Here is a 27,563-nt window from a genome sequence, read left to right as displayed (position 1 = left end):
AAAAATCAACTGATCCAAGTGCTTTTGCGATTAGATCATTGCATCACTGAAATGCAAGCAGTGCTGTCAATAAATTGAAGGGGGGCGAGCACTAGTTGGTTTAAAAATGCATGAATTATGAGGCTTCTAGCTTGGATAAGGTTTAATGAATTATTAATCCTCATATTTCACAAATCCCATGCCCTTCATTCCCTGATGTCTGCTTATATCTATATTCACTAGTCACCATTTTCCCTGTAAATTAAGGATAAATGAGGTAACAAATTTTAACCATCCCACATTTTCTCTCCTATTTGACACAGATTATTCATAGATCTAAATACCAGAGAAGACAATTACATTCATGTAATATGACCTCCTGCAGAATACAGTCACAGAGCCTCATCCAGTAGTTTCTGCATTAACCCCATAACTGCTATTTAAAGCCACAGTAAGAAAACAGGATATTTATTCATTTTACCAAAAAAATGTCGTCTTAACTTAAGGACTTCAAGTGACAGAGAACGCACTGCATCTTTATGCAGTTTTTTTTCTTTTTCTTTCTTTTTCTTTTTTTTTTTTTTTTTCCATTTCTAATGCACTGAATAAATATACTATCCAAATGAAGAGACAGCTGAATGCAGTGCAGAAGGACCCCATTGTAAGCCACAGAGCCCTGCTAACAACAGAGTGTCCTTGTCTTTCTGGGGCCCTCCTGCAATCTGCAATGCAGTTGCACTGCACTCTCCTCAGCCGCCGCACTTGCAGTGGGGCAGCAGTGATGCTGGTGGGGAAGAGGGCAAATCCTTAGGGTATGTTGTGGGGTTCGGAGCCTCAATTCACCTTGAGCATGAAAGCAATCCCGATTTTGTAGGATAGCTCTGCTTCAAACAGAGCAGCTGCCACAGGAACCTCTAGCTAAGGAATCACGTGAAGCAGTCTGCACTCCTCGCTGCCGTACCCTTCCACTTCAGGGAACTCCTTTCAGGCCAGTGTGGGATTTGGGGTTGGCTAGCACTGAATCTATTACAACCTACCAGCAATCCTGGCTTGGGAAGAAGCTTGTCCTCGAAGGACAAACCACCCAGCGTCGTGGGCAGGCATGTTCCTGGCCTTGCCTCTCCGCTGGTCTCCATGGGGAAGCTTGCTTTGTTCCCTCAGCGGGTAAGCAGGGAGCACCTTCAGTGCAAAACACATGCAAATGCTTAAACTATGCAACGGTTTCCATGTGTGCAACATTTCACCCCAACATAATGAAAATGTTTCACTAATAAGCAGCTTTGATGCATTACTTCACCGCTAGTGCTCCGAGTTCACAATCTTTTCTCTGTAGTGACTTTCTTTTCTCCCAGTGACTAAAGGAGAAAGCTTCTTGCCTACAGGTGTTAACCCAGGGCACAGCTGAAACAGAATTTATTTAAAATAGACCAGAGAAAATGACACGCCACGATAACCACACAGCTGTAACCCTGGTGTTGAGCATCGTAACTGCTTAAACATCTCCTTCCAGAATAAAAAGAGAACACTGACTCTGAGCCTAACCAGAAACAGCATCACGTGCACTCTGTGAGTAAGTCCAGAAGATTTCAGTTTTTAGTGCTGAAGTTCTTACCGCGAATTGCCTGTGCCCTGACGAATTGCACTTGGTCTGTTACGGAGGGATTCGGTACTGCTCGGTGGGCATCAGGACAGAGCTCTGCGTTACAGCCTGCTCCTCAGGGAGACCTCAGAGTTAAAACTTGAGACTTGTAATATTTGTCTGCAAGTGGAGCTTTCTGATAATGCCCTGCACGAGCGTCCTTACTTAGGAAGGACAGCAGTTCAGGCTTTACACCTCTTTGCTGATGGCACGAGCTTCTGAGGAGAGAAGAGGTGCAGCTCTGCAGGGCAGCAAAGCCTCTGAGGAGGTGTACTTCCAACCCCAGCTGACCCGAGAAGAAGGGGGAGCCACCCGTCTGACACCCCACCTTTCAGTCCTCTCGGGGCCACGAGTACTCTAACACAGCATTCCCCTACCTACTTTTTCTGTGGGGTTTCTCGCCCAACTTTGAAAAGATCGTGCTCCCCTGCAGCAGGTGTTTGCCCAGTCCATCTGAGCCGCTTTGCACTCACAAAGTCCCGAGGTATGGGTTGCTGTACAGAATGAGGAATGAATCTCTAGAACCTGGCTTAAATTAAAGACAGATTTTCCATGGGGAACACAAACAAACAAACAACAAACCATAGCTAAAAGTACTTCTGTTGCCATAGGACTGCTGTTACACACATAACAGTGCCCTCCACAGCCTTTCCATTTTCCTGTATTGTTGGAGGTGGCAGAAAATATGCCCAACTCACCCATAAACCTAAAAAATCTCCAAGTCTCTTTCAGTGCTTGGTTTCCAATTTGTGCCCCATATGTGGGGAGAAATAGATGTACGTACATGGCTCGTATGTGCGAAAGTCAAACAGCGGTGGACTGAATTATAACCTGCATGCATATTGGTGGGAATGAGATGCTGATCCATTTGCCACAGTAATGTGCTATATTTAAGTCACGCATCGTGGCATCTTCAAAGAGGCCAGTCATAATTATGATGGATTAGACTGCAGAGTCAGTCCTAGATGCAGTAATTGTTTCACAGATGCTGCTGATGTGACTTGAATTTCTAATGAATTATAGCTGAGGAAGAATATGTAGAGCTCCTAAATGGCCTGAATAAAATACAGTTATGGGAAAGAGAAAAATGCCTGACCGCTAACTTAGGGAAAGGCAGCCCTCCTTTGAGGGACAGACATATCACCCCACCACAGTAACGAAGTGCAAAGACTTTGTACAAATGCAGAGACTTTGTAAGGCCCAGCCAGGTCTCTGAGTAGCAGCATCAAGAATATCTTCACAGTGCCCTAGTTAAAACCAGTAATAAAGGCACGGCTGCCACTTGCCTTTTGCCAGTTCTAAATTACAAATAAGCACTGTGATTGCTTGAGCTACATCTGTGCTAAGATGCAGCTCAAGAGGAGTGCAAATAACAGAGCGTCGACAGAGACCGCATGTAACGTAAAGTCACCACAACCCCAGCTGCATTTTAAAGAACGTAGATCTGGCGCTTTTAATCAATGAATTAACTTCGTATTTTGAAGAACTGAGTGACTGTCCTTTGCAATGCCTAAGACCAGTGCCTTCTACACCGGAGTTGATCAGAACTCAGGGGAATTGGTTGACTCACACCGTGAGGTGTTTGAGAATCCTGTGAATAACAATCCTCACCACGCAGTGAAAATAACCTTGTGGTTTTTAAGGGCAGTGTGAACCTAAGACTCCCTTCTGAAGCCCAGATGCATTCCTTCAAGGGGTACGGTAACGTTAGGCAAGTCAGCCTTCTAAACAAAAGAGGTGGTTTTACCTATTTGTAACAAGCCAGGAAGCAAGATCATCTGGGAACTCTTAGGTGGAATTAAGCTGTAACCCATCTGGTCCATCAGAACACGACAAACAAGACAGACGTTGAGGGCTGAAGGAAGTTTCTCATGGCTCAACCACACCGACTAATTTTTATTGTTTGTTTTTGAAGAAATAAATATTTTAGAAGCAGTCTGACAGCACAGTGTTAATTACTACGGTTCCTTTTATTTCATTTCTGCCTTGTGAAATAGAGCAGCCTACACACTCATGTCTGAGCTGTGGTTCAGCTGCAGTTTCTAGGAATGAAAGGTGTGAAGGCAAAGAATGGTTTTCAAATTAGGCTGACATCTTATTTTTTGAGACACTCTGGGAGCGTAACTCTGCCGCCCAGCCGAGAATGACACATCAGAGGAATCCTTCTCACACTGCTTTCTCTCCGGCGTGGAATACAGTCTCTCTGGGAAAGCTGCAAAGGCTCATCTCTCGGGGTGCTTTAAAGCTAGCTTGGGAAATATACTGAAATATATGTAGAAGGGAAGAAGCTTGCCTTACCTTGTCAAGAACATAGAGAAGATGGACAAACGTTCTTTTCCGTTGCCATATTCGTAGCTTTCACTTCAAAAGCTCTTTTTTTAAGTCCTGATATTTGCAGAGAGAACTTCTCTGTTTCCATCACACAAAAGATAAATTCAGTACAGGAAGTAAAGAACTTCAGGAGGTCAAAAGTGAATCTAAGACCTAGTTTGGGATAAGGATGAAGTGAATCCAAGTTGTCAGATAGGTGCTTGCCAGTCAAAATTTATGTTTGAACTGTCCTGATACCAAAATTAGAGGTGTAAGTGGATGTGCTTCTGCTGGAAGTAATGAATCTCAGGCATTAATATTACCTTAAAAAGCATTTTAGAATCATATTGCTTAGTTGAGTAAGGGAATACTGCACTGAAAACTGTATCAATTAGATGTTCCTTAGTATATTTTTTCATTTTTTTAATAAGATTAATGTAGGATACGTACATAAGCAGAGCAACTGTGATGACAGAAGTCTTCCAGCGTAGCAGTTACTCCTGTGTAGTGGCAACGGAAGCCACGTGTGGTGCTGGTGCTGACTCTGCAGTCCGGCCAGGCACAGCCTGGAAAGGGGGAAGCCTTCGAATTCGCATTCACACAAACTAAAACTAAAGCCTGCAGGGCAAAGACGTGCATGAGTCCAAATTTTCTGTGTGATCTCACATCTGGAAGACCCTCTGCCAGTCTGTCTTCTGTCATTCGCAACTGTTTGAGAACCATCAAGCCAACAAAGAATAAATTACAAGCAGAGTCAAACAATGGCTTTATGTTAACCGGGATTGTGAATTTTCTGTGAATTGTGAATTTTCTATCAATTATCTCCGTTAACCGGGATCTTGGGAAGATCCATGTGAACAGAATTAGATTGTCACTATATGGGATTTGTTCACTGCGCGTTGTCAGTACTGTTAGCTAAAGGAAAAACTACTTTTATAAATAAAATATAAAGGTCAAAGAAGAAAGTAGGACTTCATCTCCAAACAAAGAAGGAGCTTTGAAGCTCAGTTCAAAACCCTAATGCAGAGTTTAAGCCACGCCTGATGTCTATAGTCTAAATTTAAAAGAATATCAATACCTGAAAAAATACCATTTCCATCAAACCTTTCTGAAATCTCTTAATTTGTTTCTATCAACATTATCAAGATGTTGATGAAGTGTAAGAATTCCTACGGATGGCAATCAGGCGAGGCTTTGTCTCATGTGTGGATTGTGCCACTTGCGTGGGCTTTTGGAATGCCAGTTTTAAAAGACCTTGTCAGACAGCTGAAGACTGAAAAAAGGAGGTTTTCCCCTCTAATTGGCAAGCTTGGTGGCAATAATCCTTCAAGTCACACAAAAGGGGTTTGGCACACTTAATCAAATAACAGGATTAGCACCGAGTCTGGGAACCAGGCTTTCTGCATGACTTTCTGCCTTACTAAGGAGAAAAAGCGGCGACAGGGGAGCCTGTGCAGATCATTCAAAAGCAGAGGGTGTTTTTTCCACCATTATGAGAGCTCTTTTTGGCAAAACAGCTGTTTGTGTGTTCGGTGGGGGTGAGCAACGGGTCTGTATTTTCACACTCTTTTCATCCTGAAGAACAAACCTGCAGTAAGGGGGACGCACGGAGCTGCCAAACCCAACGGGGCCGTGAGCCTCCCCTCAGGTGCGCCCGCGAGCCGCTGCCGCGTGTAGGGACGGGTCGGGACGGCGGGTGCAGGAACCAGCAATCTGCTGTCTGTTGAGGGAAACGAGACCTAACTTAGCTCTCTCCCCTTGCTTCTCTCTCGCAGATACGTTCGGAGGGTAGCCTTGTGGATGGCCCCGGAGCAGGCCAGATGGAACAGGACAGAACCAAGCATGTTGACGGCAATAGATTGAGTCCATTCCTAAGACCGCAACCTTCTCCCGTGTGCCAGGCAGAGCCTTCGGCAGTGAAGCTACAGAATGGAAGTCCGGCAACAGAGAGGCCCGAAGTCGAGGTAAATGGAGACCACAAGCAGCTACTCATCAAAAGCAACTACGGAGCGCCCCACGCGAAGGGAAGCCCAAACCACCGCGTTAGCCCCGACCTTGTACAAGAAATGAAAGTATGCTCCAAATATATGCAAAACGGTGGGATTAAACGCACTTTTAGTGAGCCCTCTCTGTATGGACTTCATCAGAGCAAGAAGGCGAAACAAGACAAAGAGGTGAACGGAGAAAAAGCTGAGCCAGATGATAACTATGAAAAACCAAGCGTCTCCAATTGTTACGGCGAGAAGAAAGCCGAGAGCTATACAGGACAAGGAAATGAAGCCTCAGAGTTGATACCGTCTACAAGATACAGCAGTGGTGGTTCTGAAAACCCTCACGACCTCCTGATCCAGAATGAGCAGGAGCGGGAAAACCTTCATTGCCACAACAGGGACATTGTCTTACTACTTAAGAACAAGGCGGTGCCAATGCCTAATGGTGCTACAGTTTCTGCCTCTTCCATGGAAAGCATGCATGGTGAACTCCTGGAGAAAACACTGTCTCAATACTATCCAGAACATGTTTCCATAGCAATGCAGAAGAACACATCTCATATCAATGCCATTACCAGTCAGGCTACTAATGAGTTGTCCTACGAGACAACGCATTCATCCCATACCTCAGGGCAGATCACTTCCCCACAGACCTCAAACTCTGAGCTGCCTCAAGTGCCAGCTGTAGTGGTTACTGAGGTCTACGATGCAGAAGACTCCAGTAAACCACCTGTATTGCCAGGTAGCTGTTCGCTTCAGAAACCAGAACTACAGCTACAGCAGCAGATCCCAGGCTATGATACACACCAGTTACCTGTAGGAAACAGTACTGTGCGTGGAAGCGTAGGGCAGGTTCCCAACCAAGACCTCTCTCTAAGTTCCAGCAGTAACCTGCAAGCTCAGAACGCCGCGCTGGAAAGGTTTTCTGAGCGAGCAGAACATAATGGTGCTTTCTTTAAACAGAACTCAATGTTTCACAAAGATTCCTCCACTCCTCCTGCTCCAGAGATGAACAGCGCGCTGCCCGGCGTGGCGCGAGAAGGACGCCGCTCCTACGGCAACAGCGGCGAGGAAACTCCTCCTGGAGAGATCGCGGGCGAAGGGCAGAGGCAGGGACTGGTGCTAGAGAGTCCCAGCCTCGGCCAGCAGCAACTTCACCCTCCGCAAAGGCTTCCGCAGCAGGTGCCAACGCCGCAGCAAGATGTCAGCGAGAGCAATCCCCGAGCTGCTGTGGCTGCCTTGCCTCAGCAGCACCCAGAAGAAATGCCGCCGCCGCCGCCGCCGGAGCCTCCCCTCCCAAGCCTGCGGGCGTGCGGAAGCGACGGTGAGTTGCCACGCTGCCAGCATCTCCCAGGACAGAGGGAAGCCGAGATTCCTCCCGCCAAAGAGAAGGACCAAGCGAAAGAGCCCGTGCCACAGCCTCAGCGTTACTCCAAGCCGGCCTGGATCGAGTTGGTCTCCACGCAGTTCCGCCAGGGAGAGCCTCCCCACAAGCCCAGCGAAGCGTTGCTCCGGTCAATTCTTCAGTTCCAGGCAAACGCACCCGAAACAGCCTACAGCAAGCAGTACGCTGGAAGCCCTGATGCATTAAAGGGGCCGTCGGGACAGCCCCAGAGCCAGAAGATAATGCAACAGGAACAAATTCCCCCGCTCTACAAAAGCGAGGCCTCCCAGCTGCAGCCGCCTCCCGCAGCTGACCCCCAGCTGCTGTTCCCAAAACACTCGCCGCAGCCCCAGCTCGCCAAGGTGGATCCCCCCCTCCAGCCCCAAGCTCAGCAGCTCCATTTCCAGCCGAGGGCTGACCAGCCAGCCGAGCAGCCCCTCGGGGCCCCGCTGAAACAGCAGCACTTGAATCCCCCGCCAGGGGAAAGCGAGCAGTTCTTGCATTCCCACATCTTGCAACAGATGCTCCAAAAGCAGGCGCAGCAGACCCAGCTGCCGTGCGCTCCGCAGCTGACCCCCAGCCAGCAACAGGCCCTGCAAAGGAGAAGTAAAGAGCCGCCCCAAGCCATCTCCCATTCCCAAAGCGCCCTGGAGCAGCAGCTGGACAGGGCATCCTTCGGCCAGCTCAAGGCAGATGAGTGTTTTCAGGCTGGGAACAAGTACCTGAAGCCGGCCGCCTTCCCGCTGCACGGCCCTCAGCTGGGGCTGGAGCAGGCGCAGGGCGTGAACAGCAAGGCTCCCCTCTACGGGCAGAAACCCACCGCCGGCCCGCAGCATCCCTGCCCGAACAACGCGCACCTGATCTCCGAGAAGAAGGAAAACGCCGCGCATGTCGAGCGCTTCGGGGCCAAGAAGATGCAGGACTTGCAGCACGCGCAGTATTTTCCCAACAGCCTGCCCCCCAAGCAAGACGTGAACCACTGTTTTCAAGAAGCGGAGCAGCAGACGCAACAAGCTTCGGTCATCCAGCTGCCGCTCCAGCAGCCGCAAGGCTACGGGGGCAGCCTGAACCCAGAGCTCCCCAGCCACCAAGCCCCGCAGCTGCCCCCCGCGGTACTTACAGGCTCCCCCGCACGCCCCGGAGCAGAGAGGCTGCCACCTGCAGACCCAAACCCAGAAGGATTTTCAGAAGCACGCTGCCCTAAGGTGGCATCTCCTACAAAAACAGGAGCAGCAGGTGTACCAGCAAGCCAAACCCGAGCTCGGCCCCAGCGCAGCACGCAAGCCGATCAAAATCGAGGCTGGCACAAAGGCTAACGTCTGCATGCGCCCGTCTGCCGGACAGCTAGAAAGCAAAATGTGGAAAAAAACAATTAAACAAGAGAATCAGCACTTCGGCTGCGAGAACATGCAACAAAAGAGCATCATCGAGACAATGGAACAGCAGCTAAAACAGATACAGGTCAAATCACTGTTTGATCACAAGACTTTTACTGTCAAATCGCCTAAACATGTGAAGGTTGAAACAGCAGGCCCTATCACCATCCTATCGAGGAACACCTGTGCTGCAGAATTTGACACTCAGACCCCCATCTCGGAACACCAAGCAAACCCGTCTGCTGAGAAAACCCCGACCAAAAGAACAGCTGGAACTGTTCTCAATAATTTTTTAGACTCACCTTCCAAGTTACTGGATACTCCTGTAAAAAACTTACTGGACACACCTGCCAAAACCCAGTATGACTTCCCGTCGTGCAGCTGTGTCGGTAAGTGCTGGGAGGTGTGCCGAAAGCATGCCAGCTCGCAGCAGGGAAACGAGCCTCCGAGCTCAGCTTGCAGGGGTTACTCGGCTGTTTTTGCTGGAGGTTGGGCTTTTTGTTTGTCAGAAGAGCGATTAGGAAAGGCTCACAGCAATTTTTCTACACTTAGGCCTGCTCCGCTTAGCCAACCCTACGCGTGGGCCCTTGCTCAGTATTTCCTGAAGTTACCCACTTGCTTTTACAGTCAGAAAGCCTGCGGACGGTAACACATTCCCTCTCTCCCATTCTCCTTAAGCAGCAGACATGTAATAACAACACGCTGATAAAAAGTAGGTCCCAACTTTATAATCGAACGTCAAGGCTAGACACAGTGTTTGTAAAACATGTCTCGGGTCCAACACTTGCGATCCTTCCTCCAGTTTTTGCTCTGGCAGTGAGATTGTTGAAGTTTGCCTCAGTAAAACCTAAGCAAAGAAGGAATGCCAGATTATTCCTCACTTGTTGCAAGAGTTTATCACCCTGTTGACTCATTTGTCTACTGCAAGGCTAAGCAGCTTCTTAGAGAAGCCACACAAGCAGCAAGAAATACCCTTGGTATTTCTTCCCAGCACACCCAGTCCCCAGAAGCAGAATTGAGCAGAGGGAAGAAAAGCAAGGCCCTGTACCCCAAGCTTTCATACCCTGGCACCACCCGTGGCCAGGCATTTTCAGACTCCGCCACGGGATAAATTATTCAGACTGAAGCAAAAGGTGCAAGTGCTTCAGCACCAACCAGGAGAAAAGGAAAAGCTTTGTTCCAAGTTTCACTTACTGGCCCTAACGGCCTGGGATTTCACACCAACTAAAAAGGGAAAGTTGAAGCAGTGCTCCTCCAGAACTGCAAAATGGACCTTTTTGTCTTTTCAGATGCCTGGGGCTGTGTCTCAGAGATGCTCCATGGGAGCAAAAAGAGAAAGTAATGGATTTTCACAGCTCCCAGCAAGGAAACTAGAAGCCAGCTCCTCGCTGTTCCTTCTTCTTTTATAAGAAATAACCTATAACATGTCGAGTTTGGTTTTTAACCCTACAATTGGTTTGGTTTGGTTTAAGACCATTCCCCAATGCAGTTGGCAAAACTTTTTTCAGGCAACGATTTCGTTGATTTATTTATTTATGTTGTAGCCAGTACTGCAGCCGCTAACTAAGCAAGAAGACTGGCAGAAGTGGGTGGCAGAAATTCTCTGTGCAACCTTAACGGGCACTTTCTCGAGCTGTAGGTTCCTACATAACACGCCTGCTGCAAAACAAGTGCTGTACAGCTCACTAATGTCAATATTTACCATTGGTATCCCATTTCTCCTCCTTTCCAGATACTGGGAGAGGAGGAAGTGGGAGAAAGAGAAACATTCATTCCGTGATAACGGGAAAATGCCTTTTGGATTTCAGTGTAAAGCCCGGGATGTGAAACAACCGTTTGTGCTAGCAAAAAGCACACAGCCCATATCGTGGCTATTTGCAGAGTTAGCCACGTGCTTTGCGTGTTTTGTACAAATTTCATGGGTGTACTTTAAGTGTTTGAAAACTGACCTGAGACCCAACAGCAGTACTGTAACCAGCTAGATGTAAGTTTTGCGATGTGACTTCTTTACGCTAAAGAATTAAGCTTCGAAGTACTAACTTTTGTTTTGTTTTAAACAGAGCAAATTATCGAGAAAGATGAAGGTCCGTTCTATACCCATCTAGGAGCCGGTCCTAACGTGGCAGCTATTAGAGAAATCATGGAAGAAAGGTAATTAGTGCAAAGGCACGGGGCAGATTAACGTTTATCCTTTTGTGGACGTCAGAATTTTTCCAGCTTTTGCACATAAAGAAATAAACAATTGCAAATCAAGTAATTACTCGTAGGCTTAGCTCCCCCCGTGTTGCCAACATGACGCGCTGTGCTATTCACCAGAGAGTCACAATATTTGACAGGGCTAATGGGCGGCTGGCTGGCACGGGCTGCGTGCTTTGAGACCGACGCCAGCAAACCCGAGCAGGAACAAGAATCCACCAGGCTGCCAAGCGAGGCAAGGCGGCTGGCAATGGCTCTCAGAGCAGGCACCGACCTGGTGTTCCCTCTGCAGATGAGGACGCCAAGGTGGGAGGGGGACGGAGGGCAGAATACCAGGCTCCAAAATTATCTCTCTCCTCCCCGCCCGCCAATTATTGAGTGCATAGTACAACCCAAAAGGACTAAGCCTAACTCAGTCACTTCCAGAGGTGTGGAACAAGGTTACTAGATAGGATTTCAGCCCAAGAATCAAGAAGTATGTTTGTGACAAAACATCCCTCTCCCTCGGAGTACTGCACAAGACCAGCCTCATCTCAGCTGTGGGTATTCCTGCAGTGCGTTGGATCCCATAATGTATCTGCTACCCAAAGGCAAACCCAACAAGGGATTCCGAATGGTACAGCATGGGTATGTGACCTGCGCTATCTAGAAAAATGAAAAAGTGCAACATCCACCAGCATTTCTAAGATACAAATTCAAACCTCTTCACACCAAAGTGACTCTGGCACTGTGCATTCTGCATTACTTGTAGGTTTCGGAAAGCACAGACAGGAAAGGGCAGGTTTTTAGTGCTATCTGGGAATTCAGTTCCCTTCTGAACAAACAAGCAAACAAAAGCTCCCCAGTAAGTCGGAGCCAGATGGGAATTTGATTTGTTAATACCTTAAAACTCTGAACACCAAAAGCAAATAGGTGTCTGTGCAGCGCTTGTCTTGAGCCAAGGAGAACGGTTTCTCAGCAGGGTCTGCTAGCTTGTGCTCATCACTGCACAGCCATGCACCATTAATGGCATATTAAATCCTTAGGATTATCTCCAAGTGATTAGTCCTAAGGTCCTTTCTCTTAGCACCTCCTTCCCTGTAGCTCCTGGGCAGGGCTTGCCCCACTACTTGTTTTCAGCTTTGTGAGCAGCTCAAAGGCATGTAAGCTGCAATCAGCTGCTTCTTGGGAAGGGGGAGTGAACGCTGACCCTCCTGAGAAGCTTCTTACCATGTACCTCCAAGGCTCTAATTGACTGTTTAATTCTTTAATATTCACAACTAGTACATAAAACAGGAAAGTCATTCACGGCATCACATCAAGTATTAGAGATGAAACTTTTTTCCATTTCTGGACTTAGGAATGTGATTTTCCATCCTTAATACCGACCTTGTCTTTTCTTCCTTTTCCCGTCCCATTAATTTCATTTCATGCTGGCAGAAGGAAATCCTGAGAGATTACAGATAACATACGTACAGGCAGCCAGGTTCAGCAGAGTCTAACAGAAACCTCTTGAACAATGGCAAGCTTACAACTGTACATATTGCTTGAACTGTGTGATCCCAGGACAGACCTCCAGAGCTCCTTCTTGTTAGCTAATTTTGTATCCCTAAGGAAAAAAAAAACACTCTAAAGAAATTCTCGAGCATGTGTGTACAGTTGGTGACATTAATCACAATTTAAGCACTTTTAAACTATCTTCCCATGACCATGAAATTGACTTTTAAGGTATTAGCACTGCCAAACAAACCAGGATCTGAATTGATACTGACAGTTGATATTTTAGCTACACCAGTTTCTTGCAGAATCCATGGTGGATACCCATTTTTTACCTCTTCCTTCTCCCAGTCCCTACTTCACGCTCAGTGAGTTTTGCTCCCATTTTGAAGCCGATGAGCTCTGGACTGAAAGCAAGCATGACAAACATCAGGCACAAATTCTTCTGTGACAGTTGAAGAGATGTGAGACAAAGTCCATTTCACTTGCAGTGCTCAAGATAGATCGATAGTGGCACCCACACAGCTGTCCTGCAATCCAGATCAGCAGACTGATAGAAAATGTTAAAATCAAAAAATGTTTATGTGGCTAATTAAAGAAACAAATGTATGCTAACATCCAAGACTAAGTAGGAAAAAGTGATCTAACAGCTGCCTGCAGAACATGTGTAGTGCGACCTGATTTTATTTGTATAATTTCCTGCGACACTGAAATTTCACAATGAGATCACATCTAAAAATAAGTATTTTTCATTTCCTTTACACGACAGAAGTTTTAAATGCAAGTAATTTGCTCTTAAATATGTCACCGAGATTTTAGTGCAAAAACAAGAGGGATGAAAGGTCAAAAGTTCTCAAAGCAGCTTTCAATGGCTGTGTAACGAAGGAACTATCTTGATTGCTCCATAGGTAACAGGCAAAAAGCAGGAACACCATGACTTAGTCCCCATGCTTGGATATATATATATTAAAAAAAAAAAAAAAAAAAAAGCACCAATGAGAGCAGCAGATTCAAGAAAAGGAGCTGGAGGTGGAATTTGCCCAGTCCCTGAAACGCAGCCAAGTCAGCAGCGAAGCTGGAGCTGCAGCTTTGCAGCCACAGAGGTCTCTAGCACGCAGGCTTTGAGCAGCAGCCTCCCCTCAGCCCCGGCACGCTCTTGGCTCAGCAGCTGGGCACCCCCAGCTGCAGCAGCCCTGGGGTGAGAATAAGCTCAGGAAAAGCTCAACAGGTCTGATGCTTGCTGTTAATTCAAGACTTGCTTCACTTAGCATTTGCCATAGATTTCCACCTGGTCCGTCAGAGGACATGGGAAGTGGATCCCCTTTGTTCTGAACAGCTCTGGGGCTCAGTTCTGCCCTGAGTGCATCGTCACCTCGACTGAGTGCTACAGCAGGCGTGGAGCTTGCCTGCCTTTATCCCCAAAAGACACACACAAATGGCATCATTTGAGGGCACCTCGTGATTGTAATTCAGTATAGAAGGCTGGCAGAAGTAAATAAGTAACAATTTATGACCGGATGATAAAGTAAAGGAAATAGATATGCAGCAAATTAATCATGGCTTAACTGATTCACACTGTATCTAAGCCAGAAACAAGCACAGAAAATTAATAGAGTGACTACTGCATGCCAGCTGTTCCATGACAACTTCATTATACAAATTTCAGAGTGATAACTGAAAATTTAACCCAGAAATTAAAGACAAATGCAAGTTTCCTTCCCAAAACAGAGAGACTTCAAGCCCACTTTTCAAAATGCCATCTATAACAACTCCTCTAGAGAAACGGTTAAAAGGTTTGGGGCTATTAATGTGTTACGGATAATTCTCACTCTGCTGTGATGTATTAAAGCCATTTGCCTCTTTTAACGTGTTAATTCGCCACCACCGTAAAATCAGCCAGATAAACTGCACTGCACACCCTTCCCTGTAATTCACAGTATTTATTTTTTAAGATAAGCCTGGTGAGTGTACTCCATCTTTTAAGTGTTTCTGCAGAACCAAATGAACCTGCTTATTGTACGTGTTTTTGTTTGTTTAAGATTTGGACAGAAGGGTAAAGCTATAAGGATTGAGAGGGTTGTCTACACTGGGAAAGAAGGCAAAAGTTCTCAAGGATGCCCTATTGCTAAATGGGTAAGTGATGTCCACAAAATAATGCTGATCTAGGTCAGTGTGGTGGTTCCTGCATCAGCCAGCAGTGACGTCCCTCTGTTAGCTGACGCTGGGGAGCTTAAAATAGCTCACGGCAGGGCGCCCGCGGCCCGCTCCCACCGCTGTCTCTCACACTCCATTTACTTGAGCTGCATGGAAAACAGCGAGAATAAAATTTGGCCTAAAGGCACGAAAACCCGAGGAGGGAGGCAGTTAAACTTAGATTTAAGACCCGTGACTCCAGCCGTTCTCTCCGCTGTTTAATTTTACCTCCAAAGAAGCGCCGTAAGTACACCACGGTGATGTTTTGAAAACGCACTCCCAGTTGGAGCGAGGAATTAGTACACCCTCTTAGCAAACACTGCCTTACTCTGGCACGAAGCGCTGAGTGGTTTGGGTAGGCTGGGGAAAGCCGGGCTGAGGAAAAGCTGATCTATGATTATAAGTGTTTCTGCATGCCAGACGGCACCTTTTACAGAAATACCCACAGCACTGAGAAGCAGGGACACTTACTTGAGCCGGGTGCTGCTTTCCTCTCACTGCCATAACGTTTCTGTGAGTCAGGGCAGGCAAGGCCACAAAACAGAGCGGCTGGTGATAAGTTCAGCTGTTTAGGCATGCTAGGAAAAGGGAGGGATGTCGTACAATGACACTGCACTCATACCATAGTGCAGACTCGGGAGAATAATTCTGCTAAATCAGAGCATGGGGGATACCATGCAAAGCTGTTTTCTACCACCATGCCATCAGTCAGCACGCTTAGAGCTTCGTTAAAGGGAAGGGCTTCGTGCCCCGGCCCCTATCAGTAGAGGGGAAGAACGGCGCGAGTTGCCAGAAACAAAGAGGAAGAGGGAGACAGAAGTGACCTCCCCCCACGCACACTAGTGCTGAGGTTTCCTCTCCTCTTCCTCTTCACATTAAGAAATGCCTTGCTTGTGTTGGGGCTCCGGGGGTGTGTGTTGCTGTGCATGCAGGTAGTCCGCAGAAGCAGTCAGGAAGAAAAGCTACTCTGCTTGGTGCGCGAGCGAGCGGGACACACCTGCGAGACGGCGGTGATCGTGATTCTCATCCTGGTCTGGGAGGGAATCCCGACCAGCCTGGCCGACAAGCTGTATTCGGAGCTCACCGACACCCTGAGAAAGTACGGCACGCTCACCAACCGGCGCTGTGCCCTGAACGAAGAGTAAGTGACACAAGGGCTTGGCTTCAGCCGGGGACCTGGCGTCTCCGCCGGCTCTTTTCCCATAAATGCACACACCTTCAAACCCTTTCAGACAGTCGGAAAACCCACGAAGCTTTGGAGGAGAGCAAAGCAAATGTTTTTTAAAAGTAGGGAAAAAAAACGTCTTCCCAGAGTTGTGAAGCCTCGCTGTGTATTTAAAAGAAGATGATTTAAAAGAAAATCGCAGCTGGGCCCAGGAAAGCAGACACCTTGAAATGAAAACGAGGTGCACTAAATCACACCGTATGCCTACAGAAGCTAGCCTGAATCTAAAGAAATTACACTCTTTTTTCCATGTCTTTCTGACAGCAAAGAACATTTAGATCAAAATAACAGCGATGGCTGCATTTTACATGCTGTGGCTTTGTGGGTAGAGTCGTGTTTCGGAAATCTTTGCCAAATGCTTGTCAGAGAGCCCCAGCCTTGCAGTGCCAGCAGCATACGCCCCTCCAGGTACCATTAGTGACCCACCTGCGGAGGCTCCTTGCAGACATCCACCCTTTTGAGCTAGCCCGGGTTTCTCAGATCAATATAGGAAACTTGCTTTCCAACCACGCACCTACTCGTTGCGATAAATTCCTCTGCTACAGTTCCTCTGACTGCCTCTTCCACTTCCTCGTTATTTACCGATGGAAGGAGATCCAGGACTGGTGCTTCCCTGGCAGAACGCTGTGGGAGCACCCCGGGGTGACCCGCCTGCTGCTAACAGCCGTCTTCTCTTCCTCTTTAGACGGACCTGTGCATGTCAAGGGCTGGACCCTGAAACTTGTGGTGCTTCATTTTCCTTTGGTTGCTCCTGGAGCATGTACTACAATGGTTGTAAGTTTGCCAGAAGCAAGATTCCGAGAAAGTTCAAGCTGATGGGGGATGATCCAAAAGAGGTTGGTGGCCATTTCTAAAATGAAAACGTGCCTCATTTGCAAGGAAATGTTTTCTGTCACTCCGCAAATAAGAGATCCAGTGCAAGAGAGCAGGGGGGCAGAGCCCTGCGCGCACGTAGGGCCATTAAATGACTGCCAGTCAGAGCTGATTGACTCCAGTCACCGAGCCAGCTGAACTGACTGTCCAAATTCTGACAGCTGGTAAAAGCCCTGAGACTTGAAACCATGTTTGCAGGCTTTCACAATTAGAAGAAAGGGCACGGCCTGAATGATTGTGCCCGCATTAGGCCTGCAATCGGGCATTCCCCAGTGGCAGAGTGGAAGGTTTACCAGCTGAAGGCGTGTAACCTTGCAACTGGGAACCAGAGCAGACTGCACGGAGACTTAATGTGGTGAAACTCTGAGAGTACAATAGGAATAAGAGGCTAGGAAGCCTCGTGCTACATACAGTCGTGCCCCACTGATAGTTTCCAGGCCGGGCTCTGTGTTACAGCAAGCTGGCGATCATTTAAAACAAGTCAGAGTAAAACAGCACCAACCTTAGCTTGGACACGGGATGTCTCTGAAGGTATGATTGCAGCAAACCCTGGACACCTCCAGTTATTCGTGTGTCTGGGAGGCTCTAATGGCCTAGCTTGGTTTTTGGCATGCACGTGCAAATTTAATCCCTAGCCTGCTGCTCATATACGGATGCATAGGTCCAGAGCTTTCACTATATTCTGGGATCTTACACAAACCCAAACATTTCTTGTATGTTATCAGAGAGTCAGGCATGCCTGCATGCTATGGCCTGTGCTGAAAATAGCACACTTTATTTAGAATATCATCATAATTACCATATAGGTTTTCCTCCCTGCTGCTCCTCTGTGTCCCCCAGCATTACAAAACAGCTCTCCTTCAATCATATTGTGGCACAAAGCCTTATCATAGCTGCAATCCTAAACCCCCCACATTTTCTAAGCTGGATACCTGGCCAGAGCTCACTAGGGCATTCTTCCAACTTGCATTCCTGGATTTGATTCCATGCAAGCCAGAGCTGGGCAGAGAGGATGCTTTTACCCTCCAGTCCTGTTCCCGAAGGCAGGGGCACACATCCAGACAAGGGTCTCATAGCATAGACTCGGTTTATGGGTGATACAGACAGCACAAATAGGATCCTCACCAATAAATGCTCGAAGTTATGCTTACAAATGGTAACCATACAAAAGGTCACAGCAAGATGTTCTCTGACAATTTCACAGTGTCATTTTGGAGTCCCAAATTTTAGGAGGAGATACAAAACTTTAATGTACCAAACTCTGTCAAACCCATAGGTTCTTCACACCTTCATGAAATACTCCTACAAGCCAGTACACCGCTCCATTATGCCGCTGTTCTCTGTGTATTTGAAATGAAAAATAAGGGCCGCGTGTAAGCAAGGTCTTGAGTTTGGAATTCTCTTCCTGAGAGGATAGGGAGCAACTCTGGAGTGTGTTACTGGAGTACTTCATTTTTAAAGAGCCCTTCATTTTGAGAGCATGTCCATCTCCTTACAGAAAGGTGAAATGTGGTTGCTCCTACCTGCATAGCACCAACTCCTAGGTGTGTCCACAATTCTTGATTGCATGAGGACTGGGAACTTTTTGAAGTCTAATGCATTACAATAATTTTAAGTTGCTGCATGAAAAGACAATTTAAATGTGTTGAAGTGCTGTTATCACAGTGTGTAAAACCCTTAAATTGGCCGGATTAACTTGATGGAGCATTCAGATATTATTTCTCTCAAGCTTTCTAAAGAATATTATTTCCCCAAAACTCCAGTAGAGAAAATAACAAGGGTCATCATGCTTGGACCTAAAACACCTTCATATTGAAAAATTATAAATTCTTTTTAAGACAAACCAAATTAAAATTATAGTCTGTGATATCCTCTCACAAGGATCACACTACCCTACTATTGTGTCTCTTTCAAGGCTGTGAAACAATACAATTAAAAGGAGATTCATAATAGTTATTGTCTAAACCAGAACGACCACGATCTAGGCCTTTACATATCTATCACTCCGTTTTAGCAGACCCTAACTTTTTAGGTCCATACATAGGGTATGGAAATGTCACTGAACTCTATTTCGTCTGCTAACAGGAAGAAAAACTAGAATCCAATTTGCAGAATCTGTCAACCCTGATGGCGCCCACCTACAAGAAGCTTGCACCTGATGCATACAACAACCAGGTATGGTGGGGGGAAAGGGAACTGGAAGAGTCACACCATCTGATTTTTACCACACTTTCCCCAGCATTTTATCTTTGAGCCATACCATTCATGTACATTTTGTACCAGCCTTCCTTTGACATCAGGCTAAAGACAAATGGAAATCCTCAATGCCACTTAAAATGCTTTCAAAAGTAAAACTAGCAGAATGTTACCCACTCAATAAAGCTAATCTTTTCACCTGCATAAACACAACAACATTACTTCACACTTGAGCAGAAATCCAGCTTGACAACACAAGGCTTCTGGATTTAGAGCGATTCACCAGCCAAACAAGCAAAACAGCCACAGAGACGGTTCAAGACTGGTGACAGTGTCATTAGGCAGAGAATTATATTGCACTTGAGTCTTGAAACTACAGTTTCAGTTCTGCTCTCTCAAGTGACAGTTTTCACCAAAGTGGCCATTACAGAAGTGCTTTTAGAACAAAGCTTCATATACTTGCATCAAAATTTGACGCTGTACCCTTTGAAATGTGTTAACTATTGGCCTTCATTTTTGTTGTTCAGGCTTGCTACCATTACAAACACTCACAGAAGTTACAGCCTCCTGGCTACCAGCACCACTGCAAACTGTGACATCTTCTTTCTTTCCTGTTGACAACATTAAGCCCAGTCAAAACACTCCCTTGCTGTAGCAATCAGCACAGAACACATTTTCCACTGTAATGCAAGCAGTAAGCTAACGTGAAACTGTCCATTTATATTCGCAGTTAAATTCACTCCTTTGCTGTGTATTTACTAGCAACTAGGCAGGGTAAGCAGGTTTAGTACAGACTGATCCGATTTCACTTACCTGATCAGATAACGCTTGGAGACTCATTCTGGAGGAAACTGTGGCTACGTGCCCACTAGCTGTGGTTATCTCTCCAAATATCGTAGAGACATTCTGCAAGAGAAGAAAGGAAGAGGAAGAATTAGAAATGAGGGGGTGGTGAAAAATAAAATGGTTCTTTGCTTGGGTTGCTTTCTTTTCTCATAAAAGTTCTTCATACAAACCGTAAGCCTGACACTAGCTGAAAATACATGCTTTTGCAAGTTCCAACTTCTACCTTAGATAATAAGCAATGTGTATAGCCTGGCCTATTTCGGGAGTTCCACGCAAACCTTGAATTTGTGGGGAAACAGAGATCAAGCTATTGTCAAGTGTCTTCAAAGGGAGATGAGCAAGACCTGATTTGTGTGGCTGCAGTAGCAGGTTATAAAAAGCCAAAGCTCTAACCAAAGCCAGTCCCCCTCTGAATCACAGAATATCCCAAGCTGCGAATCCTGAGAAGAGATTCCAAATTCCAAAATCTGTTCTAATCCATGTCGGGACTGCAGCAGCATTAACATCTGGAATTGGAAAGCGTCTGTTTATTCCACTGGACCCAGCAGCACATTTCATACAACCTCTGCAGCGATACGTTTTAAACACACCCTTTAAATCTAACCAAATTATAACGTGGATACCATTTCGAACCACCCTCACTGGATCCCAAAGGAGTCTCCATGTTTCAAGTTTTCTTCTGATTTTTTGTTTTTAGATTCCAGTGAAGTAAATATTCCAAATATGTAAAGCAAAATTACTGTGAGCAAACTAGACATCTTTTTAGTGATCCTGGATCAAGACTTGGCAAAATTTCTAATTTCCCATTAACTTAGAACAGGAATTTCAGCAAAGCATTTTACGAATGGGGTTTCATTTCTAAATTTAAATATATATTTTAATAAAGATATTTTCTAAATATAATATGAAACCGCCATTTGGGTGAGGTTTGATCTTCCATTACAAAATCCCTTCTTTTTGTGTAAGGTTTATTGTTGCACTATAAACTCTTTGCAAAGCTCCTTAATAATGAGTACACGTATAGAAAATACGGCTTTGACTGAATTATCATTTTGGTCAGGGGTTAGTGCTGCACTAAAGCTAATGAAAATAGGCTTTTAGTGTGCCAAAATATTACAAATCAAAAAGCAAATTATTATTTTTCATGAAGTCATTCTGAAGTCAGTTTTCTAAAGTCATTTTCCCTTAATAGCTTGGTGTATTTCCAGACTACACAAACACATCGCTCTTGCAGTGCCAGACACCGAAACCATGCACTGTATTTGTCATGTAAAAACACAAACCGCTGGCAGGGAATCAGGAGCAATATGCACAGAAAAGTATTACTGGCCGGTTTCACAATCCCAGCAGAGACAGAAGGTAACAGGGAAGAAAGCAGCAAGGAGTGAAAGAGGCATATAAAACTGCCACAGAATTGCTTGATTTTATTTGCCTGTAAGAGCCGTATGTTACCACCCCAAAGATGTTAGGAGAGCTGCCTGCTGTTCGGTGCTAAGCCCGGGTGTTGCAGCGATACCTGTTGTCTGATTGCAGATCGAGTACGAACACAGAGCACCCGAGTGTCGCCTGGGGTTAAAAGAAGGTCGCCCATTCTCCGGGGTCACTGCCTGCCTGGATTTCTGTGCTCATGCTCACAGAGACTTACACAATATGCAGAACGGGAGCACACTGGTAAGTCGGCGATGCACAGAGCCTCCTTGTTCCAGCGCTAATTGCATACAGTTAATTCATTAACTTCAGTCTGTTTAAATTTATAATTGCGTAATGTAGATTGCTAAAAAAAGAAACGTTAAGCAGTAATTGAGCTAACTTATTACCCCCCTCCACAATTTTTCATTCAACTGAATGAGACTTATGATGTATGAAAGGAAGGTTTAATATAGAACTGGTAAAGGAGAAACCGTGGAGACAATGGCAGGAAGGTTCCAGCAGGGCTGAAATGCCTGTTTCAGCGTTCCCGGAACAAAATGATTTATGTTTGTCATCTTGAAATATTTTTTTATAACTACTTTGGATTATATATCTTCTAATAAAATAAAAACAGAAGCAGATGACTGCTTTTCATAACTTTCTTCCGAGGAGAGTTTAGAAAGCTGTGGATTTCATTCCTGCTTGGGATGAGAATACAGCCTGCAAGCCTTGCCACCCTTAGTAATGTACGTGCTCACTTGACACTTTTCCATTTTGAACTCTTCTGAACACTGCATCTGCAGCAACACTTCTGTACAAGATATCAGAAAAACTAGCCTTTTTTTTTTTCGATGGTTATTAGATTATTTCTGTTTCCTGCTTATTCTCTCTCTGTGATAATCCAGTAACAACTCAAATTTGCCCCGTTTCCAGGGTCTGACTTAGTTGAAAAGTCAACCACCACCAATCAAACACAAATTCCTAGCTGAGCTTTCTTCCTAAGACTGGCTGATTCAATGATTCTGCCGCAGAGTATGTCTGTATCAGCATCTTTTCTCCACTGAGATACTCCCAATGCCTGTTTTAGCTGGAGCTAACACAGTGAGCATGCTGCAAGACACAACAGGACCCTCCTGAAATCTTTGTGCACGTTAATGTGACTTACTCCTTTGCAAAGTGCTGGAAGCTGCCATTGTAAGGGGGTGTGAAATACAGTGGCAGTACGTTACATTCCTCACTACTTCAAATAGCTACCTGGCTAATAATCTGTCACAGCAAACTCTTCAGTTGGGTACAAAGTCCCAGTTCTCACTGTTTTAGCTCCCTGCCCACGTGGTGCTGTAGACCACACAGTTTATTTCATGTTAGGTGACACCCAACTATACTGCTCATTTCAGTACCAGAAACAGAGATGTATGTACTTTGTGTTTCTATTTACACTGTCCAACAGAGCAATGGAAGAAGTGAAATTGCAGACTTCTTGTGATAATGCTTAAATTGAGCAGAAACTTAAAGTTTCCAAGCAACTTTCCAGATGCTGACAGTGTCAGGGCAAGGTAAAACACACAAGCTAGTATTTCAGGCAACTTCTTCTCAGACTGGTTGGAGAGAGTTACTCTTAACACCCCCTTTCTGACAGGTTTGCACACTAACTAGAGAAGACAATCGTGAAATTGGCCAAACACCTGAAGATGAGCAGCTCCACGTGCTCCCGTTGTACAAAGTCTCTGATGTGGATGAGTTTGGAAGCGCTGAAGGCCAGGAGGAGAAGAAGAGGAATGGCAGCATCCAGGTCCTTACCTCCTTTCGGCGGAAAGTAAGGATGCTAGCGGAGCCCGTTAAGACGTGCCGGCAAAGGAAGCTAGAAGCAAAGAAGGCAGCTGCAGAAAAGCTTTCCTCCTTGGAGAATGGGTCTAGCAAAGCTGAAAGAGACAAGTCTGCTGCAGCACGCAACAAGCAAGGCAACGCTGAAGCGGCAAGTCACGCGAAGCAGCTAGCAGGTAAACACATGAATCTGATCAGGATCTTTATCAAGTGGTAAGCTTCCTAGAAACTGAGGCCATTTACAACGAGTCTCTAGAAAACCATTTTTCACAGCACAAGACCGTTTCAAACAAAAGAGAAATTCTTGAATGTAAATATCAATATTGCATGTTTATAAATACTAGAATGCCAAATTGTGGTCAACTCAGAGAAGCAAAATAAAAGAAAAAAAACAGACATGAGAAAGCCATGACTGGATAGCTGACGCCTGTAGAAGTCAGGTGCTTCTACAAACTCAACATATTGCAAAGTACCTTTAAAAGACTATTGGTGCTAGGAGCTGTGAAGAGAAGTGTGTGATGTTGCTGCTAAAGAAAATGCGACTTGCACATCACTCGCTGTCTGCCACTGTTGCAGAGAACATCATAATCCGAGTGGATTCTAGCCTAGCCTCTTTACCACTGTATATACAAATACTCTGCTTCAAGACCAAAAGCAGAGCAGAGGTTTTTCCATAGTGGAGTAAGAGTTTAAAAATCCATTTAACAACCCCTGGCAGTTCCCATCAGTAGATTTAGAGTCCTGGGCAAAGGAGTTCCTCCCTCGTGACTATTTGATTGTTACAGCAGCTTCCACAGAGAGGAATAAAGCGATACCTCCAAGGCTGCCCAAAAGGTCACCGAGATGCCTATGAATAGAAGTCAGCTGTCCTGTGACCCAGGCTGGGGCTCTAACCATCAAACTATGCCACTTTAATGAATGATGGCTTTTCCCTCGTGTCTTCAATTAATCTCACTTGGTACTGAAATGTTCCCTCTCTCAGTGAATGTCACCTTTGTTATTTTATTTTATTTACTTGTTTAACATTAAGCTAGGGCCATTTCTTTCTGAGGCAGTTCTATAAATATAGATGTAGCAGAATTTATTTATTTATTCTCGGGTCAAAGAAGGTCACCTTGTGCATGGCTTTTTGGGAGCACTTTGATGCTCCATTTCATGGGCTACTTAAATGATGATTCAACTCTTTGGACTTTGTGCATGTGACTCTGAACAGATTGCACTGTCCTCTCTTCCCCGTTGCTGCTAGCATCTGATCTCGCTGGATGCAGGCCAAAAAGGAAGAGTAGCCTTAGTATTTATTCAGCTTCTTAAAGCATGGCATTTGAGATATGAGAAAGGGAACCTCTGTTAACGTATCATATGATAGACTTTTCTTAGAAAACTCACAGATATTTATCATGAGGAATCTATAAAGTATGCGTTTAAAAAAAGAAAAAAGAAGAAAAAAGCTTGCTTGTTCTTTTCTTTTCACGTCTACAGATCTGTTACGCCTTTCAGGACCAGCCTCACAACAGCAGCAGCAACATCCCCAGCGCACTCTCCCTAACAGCTCCCAGTCAAATCCCATTAATTCTTACTCGGGTTCAGGTTCTGCAAATCTGTATGTAAGGTTGCCTAATCCAGCCGGTGGTTATCCCAGCTCTTCATACACTTCAGATCCCTACGGAGGGTCGGCTCCCATGAATCTTTACACCACCTCATCACAGCCTGCGGGGTCTTATTTGAATTCTTCCAGTCCCATGAACCCTTATTCAGGATCGTTAAGTCAAAATAACCAGTATCCACCCTACCCATGCAATGGAAACATGCCGATGGACAACTGCCCCTCTTACTTGGGCTCCTACCCCTCCCAGCATCAGCACGTGGACTTGTATAGCTGTCAGAGCCAAGACCCTATGTCTAAACTAAGCCTGCCACCCATTCAAACATTATACCAGCACAGGTTTGGGAATAACCAGAGTTTTGGTCCCAAATACTTGAATTACGGAAACCAAAATATGCAGGTCGACTCTTTCAGTAATTGCACCATTAGACCAAATGTACACCACGTAGGGTCTTTTTCCTCTTACTCCACCCACGAGGCTGATGGCCATTTTATGGAGGTAGCCTCGAGGCTAAAATCCAATCTGAGTAATCCAAGCATGGACTATGCCTCCATGAATAAAAACACTGAACATCACCACGTGCAACCCCCGCCACATTTAGCACACGACTACCATCCCGCTCCAAATATGTTCAGTGGTCCTCCTAATTCGTTGCACCTCCAAAACAAGGAGAGCGAAATGATCTCCCATGCAGTCAATGGTTTGTCTAGCATGCTTCCAGGTCAAAACCACGATAGGACTACTCCCCAAGGCGGTTTAGAGAAAACCGATGTGCTGAATCCTGAAAAAGCAGAGGATCCCGATGAAGTCTGGTCCGATAGTGAACAGAGCTTCCTGGATCCAGAAATTGGAGGAGTGGCAGTTGCTCCATCTCATGGGTCAATTCTCATAGAGTGTGCAAAGCGCGAGCTCCATGCAACGACCCCCCTCAAAAACCCCAACAGGAACCATCCCACCAGAATATCCCTCGTCTTTTACCAGCACAAGAGCATGAACGAGCCGAAACACGGCCTGGCTCTGTGGGAGGCCAAGATGGCTGAGAAGGCAAGAGAGAAGGAAGAGGAGTGTGAGAAATACGGTCCAGACTACGTGCCTCAGAAATCCTACGGCAAAAAAGCGAAGCGGGAGCCTGCTGAGCCACACGAAGCCTCGGAGCCGACGTACGTGCGCTTCATCAAGTCTCTTGCACAACGGACGCTGTCGGTCACCACAGACTCCACAGTAACGACATCTCCATATGCCTTTACACGGGTTACAGGGCCTTACAACAGATATATCTAACTTCACACCTTCGTTGGTTACCTCATCTGAAAAAGAAAAAGAAACAACAACTCATCAGTAGGGTAGTTCTCGTTTAGGTTTTGGGGAAGGCAAGGGTGGAGGAAAAAGCAGTGTTTCTATTAAACTCATCGGTGGAAAAAGCCTCGGCACACCAGCATAAAGAGGTAATCTCACTAGCGCACTTCTTTTCCACTGGTTTTTAAGTGGTCACAGATGGCATGTAGGAAACAAGACCAAAGCATCCTATGCAAAAACAACAAAAACAAAAACAAAACAAAAAGTGTTTCACGATTTACATTTGAAAACACTGGCTCCATTACTGAAAGAGAGAATCTGCAAATGGATTTTTTTTTTCTTACAGTTTTGCACATCTGTGACCACTTTTAATGTCATTGAGTTTGTATAGTCATGGAACAGGAGCAAAAAAAAAAAAATCCTAAAAAATAATACTGTAGTATTCCAACTGCAGGAATCTTAAAATAACATCTGGTGCTGAATCTACGATGTACTGAAATACTGGAATTATGGCTTTTTAACATGCAGTTTTTACTGTAATCTTATTAGTCTCTTGATTTTATTTAACAAAGTAGATACGTATAAAACGTAATGAATAGACAGCAAAACACTGAATTTGTTTGGATATTCTAAAAACATGGTGCTATCTAAGAGAACGGTGTCTTTATTTTAACAGTCAAGCAGTTATTGCCTTTATAACGATTAAAATGTCAATGATGTATTCAAATGTTCTTCGACAACAGGGAGGACCTTTTCATTCATGTATGTATTGAATTTACCTGGTGTTAAAATAAGCTTACTTTTTAACATATGGGAATTACAAAGACCTCTGGATTTTGCTCATCCAGTCAAGTCCTAGAAAAGGACAATAAAATATAGAGAGAGATATTTTTTTTTAAAATAGTGTTTCAAAAGCACTTTGTCTACCTAAGCTTGGCAACTTGAACAATGCTAAGGTACTAAGACATTAAAAAAAAAAAAAAAAAGAGTTTACTTTGATTTTAAAAATGCAAAGATAATTTTTTTAAAATAAAAAAAAAAAAAAAGCTTTTAAATACTTTTGTTTTAGCCGTGCATCTGCTAGTGGGCTACATATCCATTTTTAATACAGTCAGTTATGGTAAAAATGGGGCTTACTGGATATAAGGGAATACTTTAGTACACAAAACACATGTTTTTCTGGTGCTCATCTCACACAGCTATACTGTAAACTGTTTTCTACAATTATGACAAGTTCATTGCTCAAATATGTACAGTTTTAAGGAAAGAATTTTATATTAACCACAGGTAATAATTAGCAGCATGCGACAGACTACAACTAGTTAGCTTGGGCTTCTGCTGTTTTTAAAGATCTGTATGCTCTTCAACTATTGAATGGCAGACTGCTTTTGTGTTGATAATTATGTACATTGTGGTGTAAGTCATTTCTCGGTGCAAGTGTCCTCTTTTCCAGGAAGATTGAGCAGACCGATGCCTACACAAGATGAATGAAACAGGGTTAGTTCTGTGTGATTCCGTTGATTAAATAGAAAAAAAAAAAATAGGCAGCTGGCTTGCTGTGGTGGTTTTAAAACATTAATTTCTATTAAAAAAAGCAGGAGAGTTGTATAGTAAATTAAATTGTAAACAAAACTTTTTTTAACGCAATGCTTTAGTATTTTAGTACTGTAAAAATATTAAATCTATATATATTTGGGTTTTGAGCTGAATTCACATCATGGTGCTACTCAGCCTGCTACAAATAT

The 27,563-nt window shown here is 45.0% G+C and overlaps 1 protein-coding gene across 1 annotated transcript in view; it reads left to right on the top strand.

Annotated features, from left to right (window-relative positions):
• TET2 (tet methylcytosine dioxygenase 2) overlaps positions 1-26,827 on the top strand; it is a 62,769-nt gene extending 35,942 nt beyond the window's left edge. Inside the window, 10 exon segments of the mRNA XM_032186183.1 lie at positions 5,704-8,406; positions 8,408-9,068; positions 10,740-10,830; positions 14,391-14,484; positions 15,477-15,685; positions 16,455-16,605; positions 18,728-18,817; positions 21,218-21,355; positions 22,734-23,094; positions 24,398-26,827. Coding sequence (XP_032042074.1) covers positions 5,749-8,406; positions 8,408-9,068; positions 10,740-10,830; positions 14,391-14,484; positions 15,477-15,685; positions 16,455-16,605; positions 18,728-18,817; positions 21,218-21,355; positions 22,734-23,094; positions 24,398-25,803 — 5,859 coding nt within the window. The 5' untranslated portion in view covers positions 5,704-5,748 and the 3' untranslated portion in view covers positions 25,804-26,827.
• Positions 26,828-27,563: the final 736 nt, after the last annotated feature.

The sequence above is a fragment of the Aythya fuligula genome, chromosome 4 (genome assembly GCF_009819795.1).
Source record: "Aythya fuligula isolate bAytFul2 chromosome 4, bAytFul2.pri, whole genome shotgun sequence".
NCBI classification, from domain to species: domain Eukaryota; kingdom Metazoa; phylum Chordata; class Aves; order Anseriformes; family Anatidae; genus Aythya; species Aythya fuligula.
The sequence above is the reverse complement of the archived record's forward strand: the minus strand, read 5'-3'. Positions and strand labels throughout refer to the sequence as shown.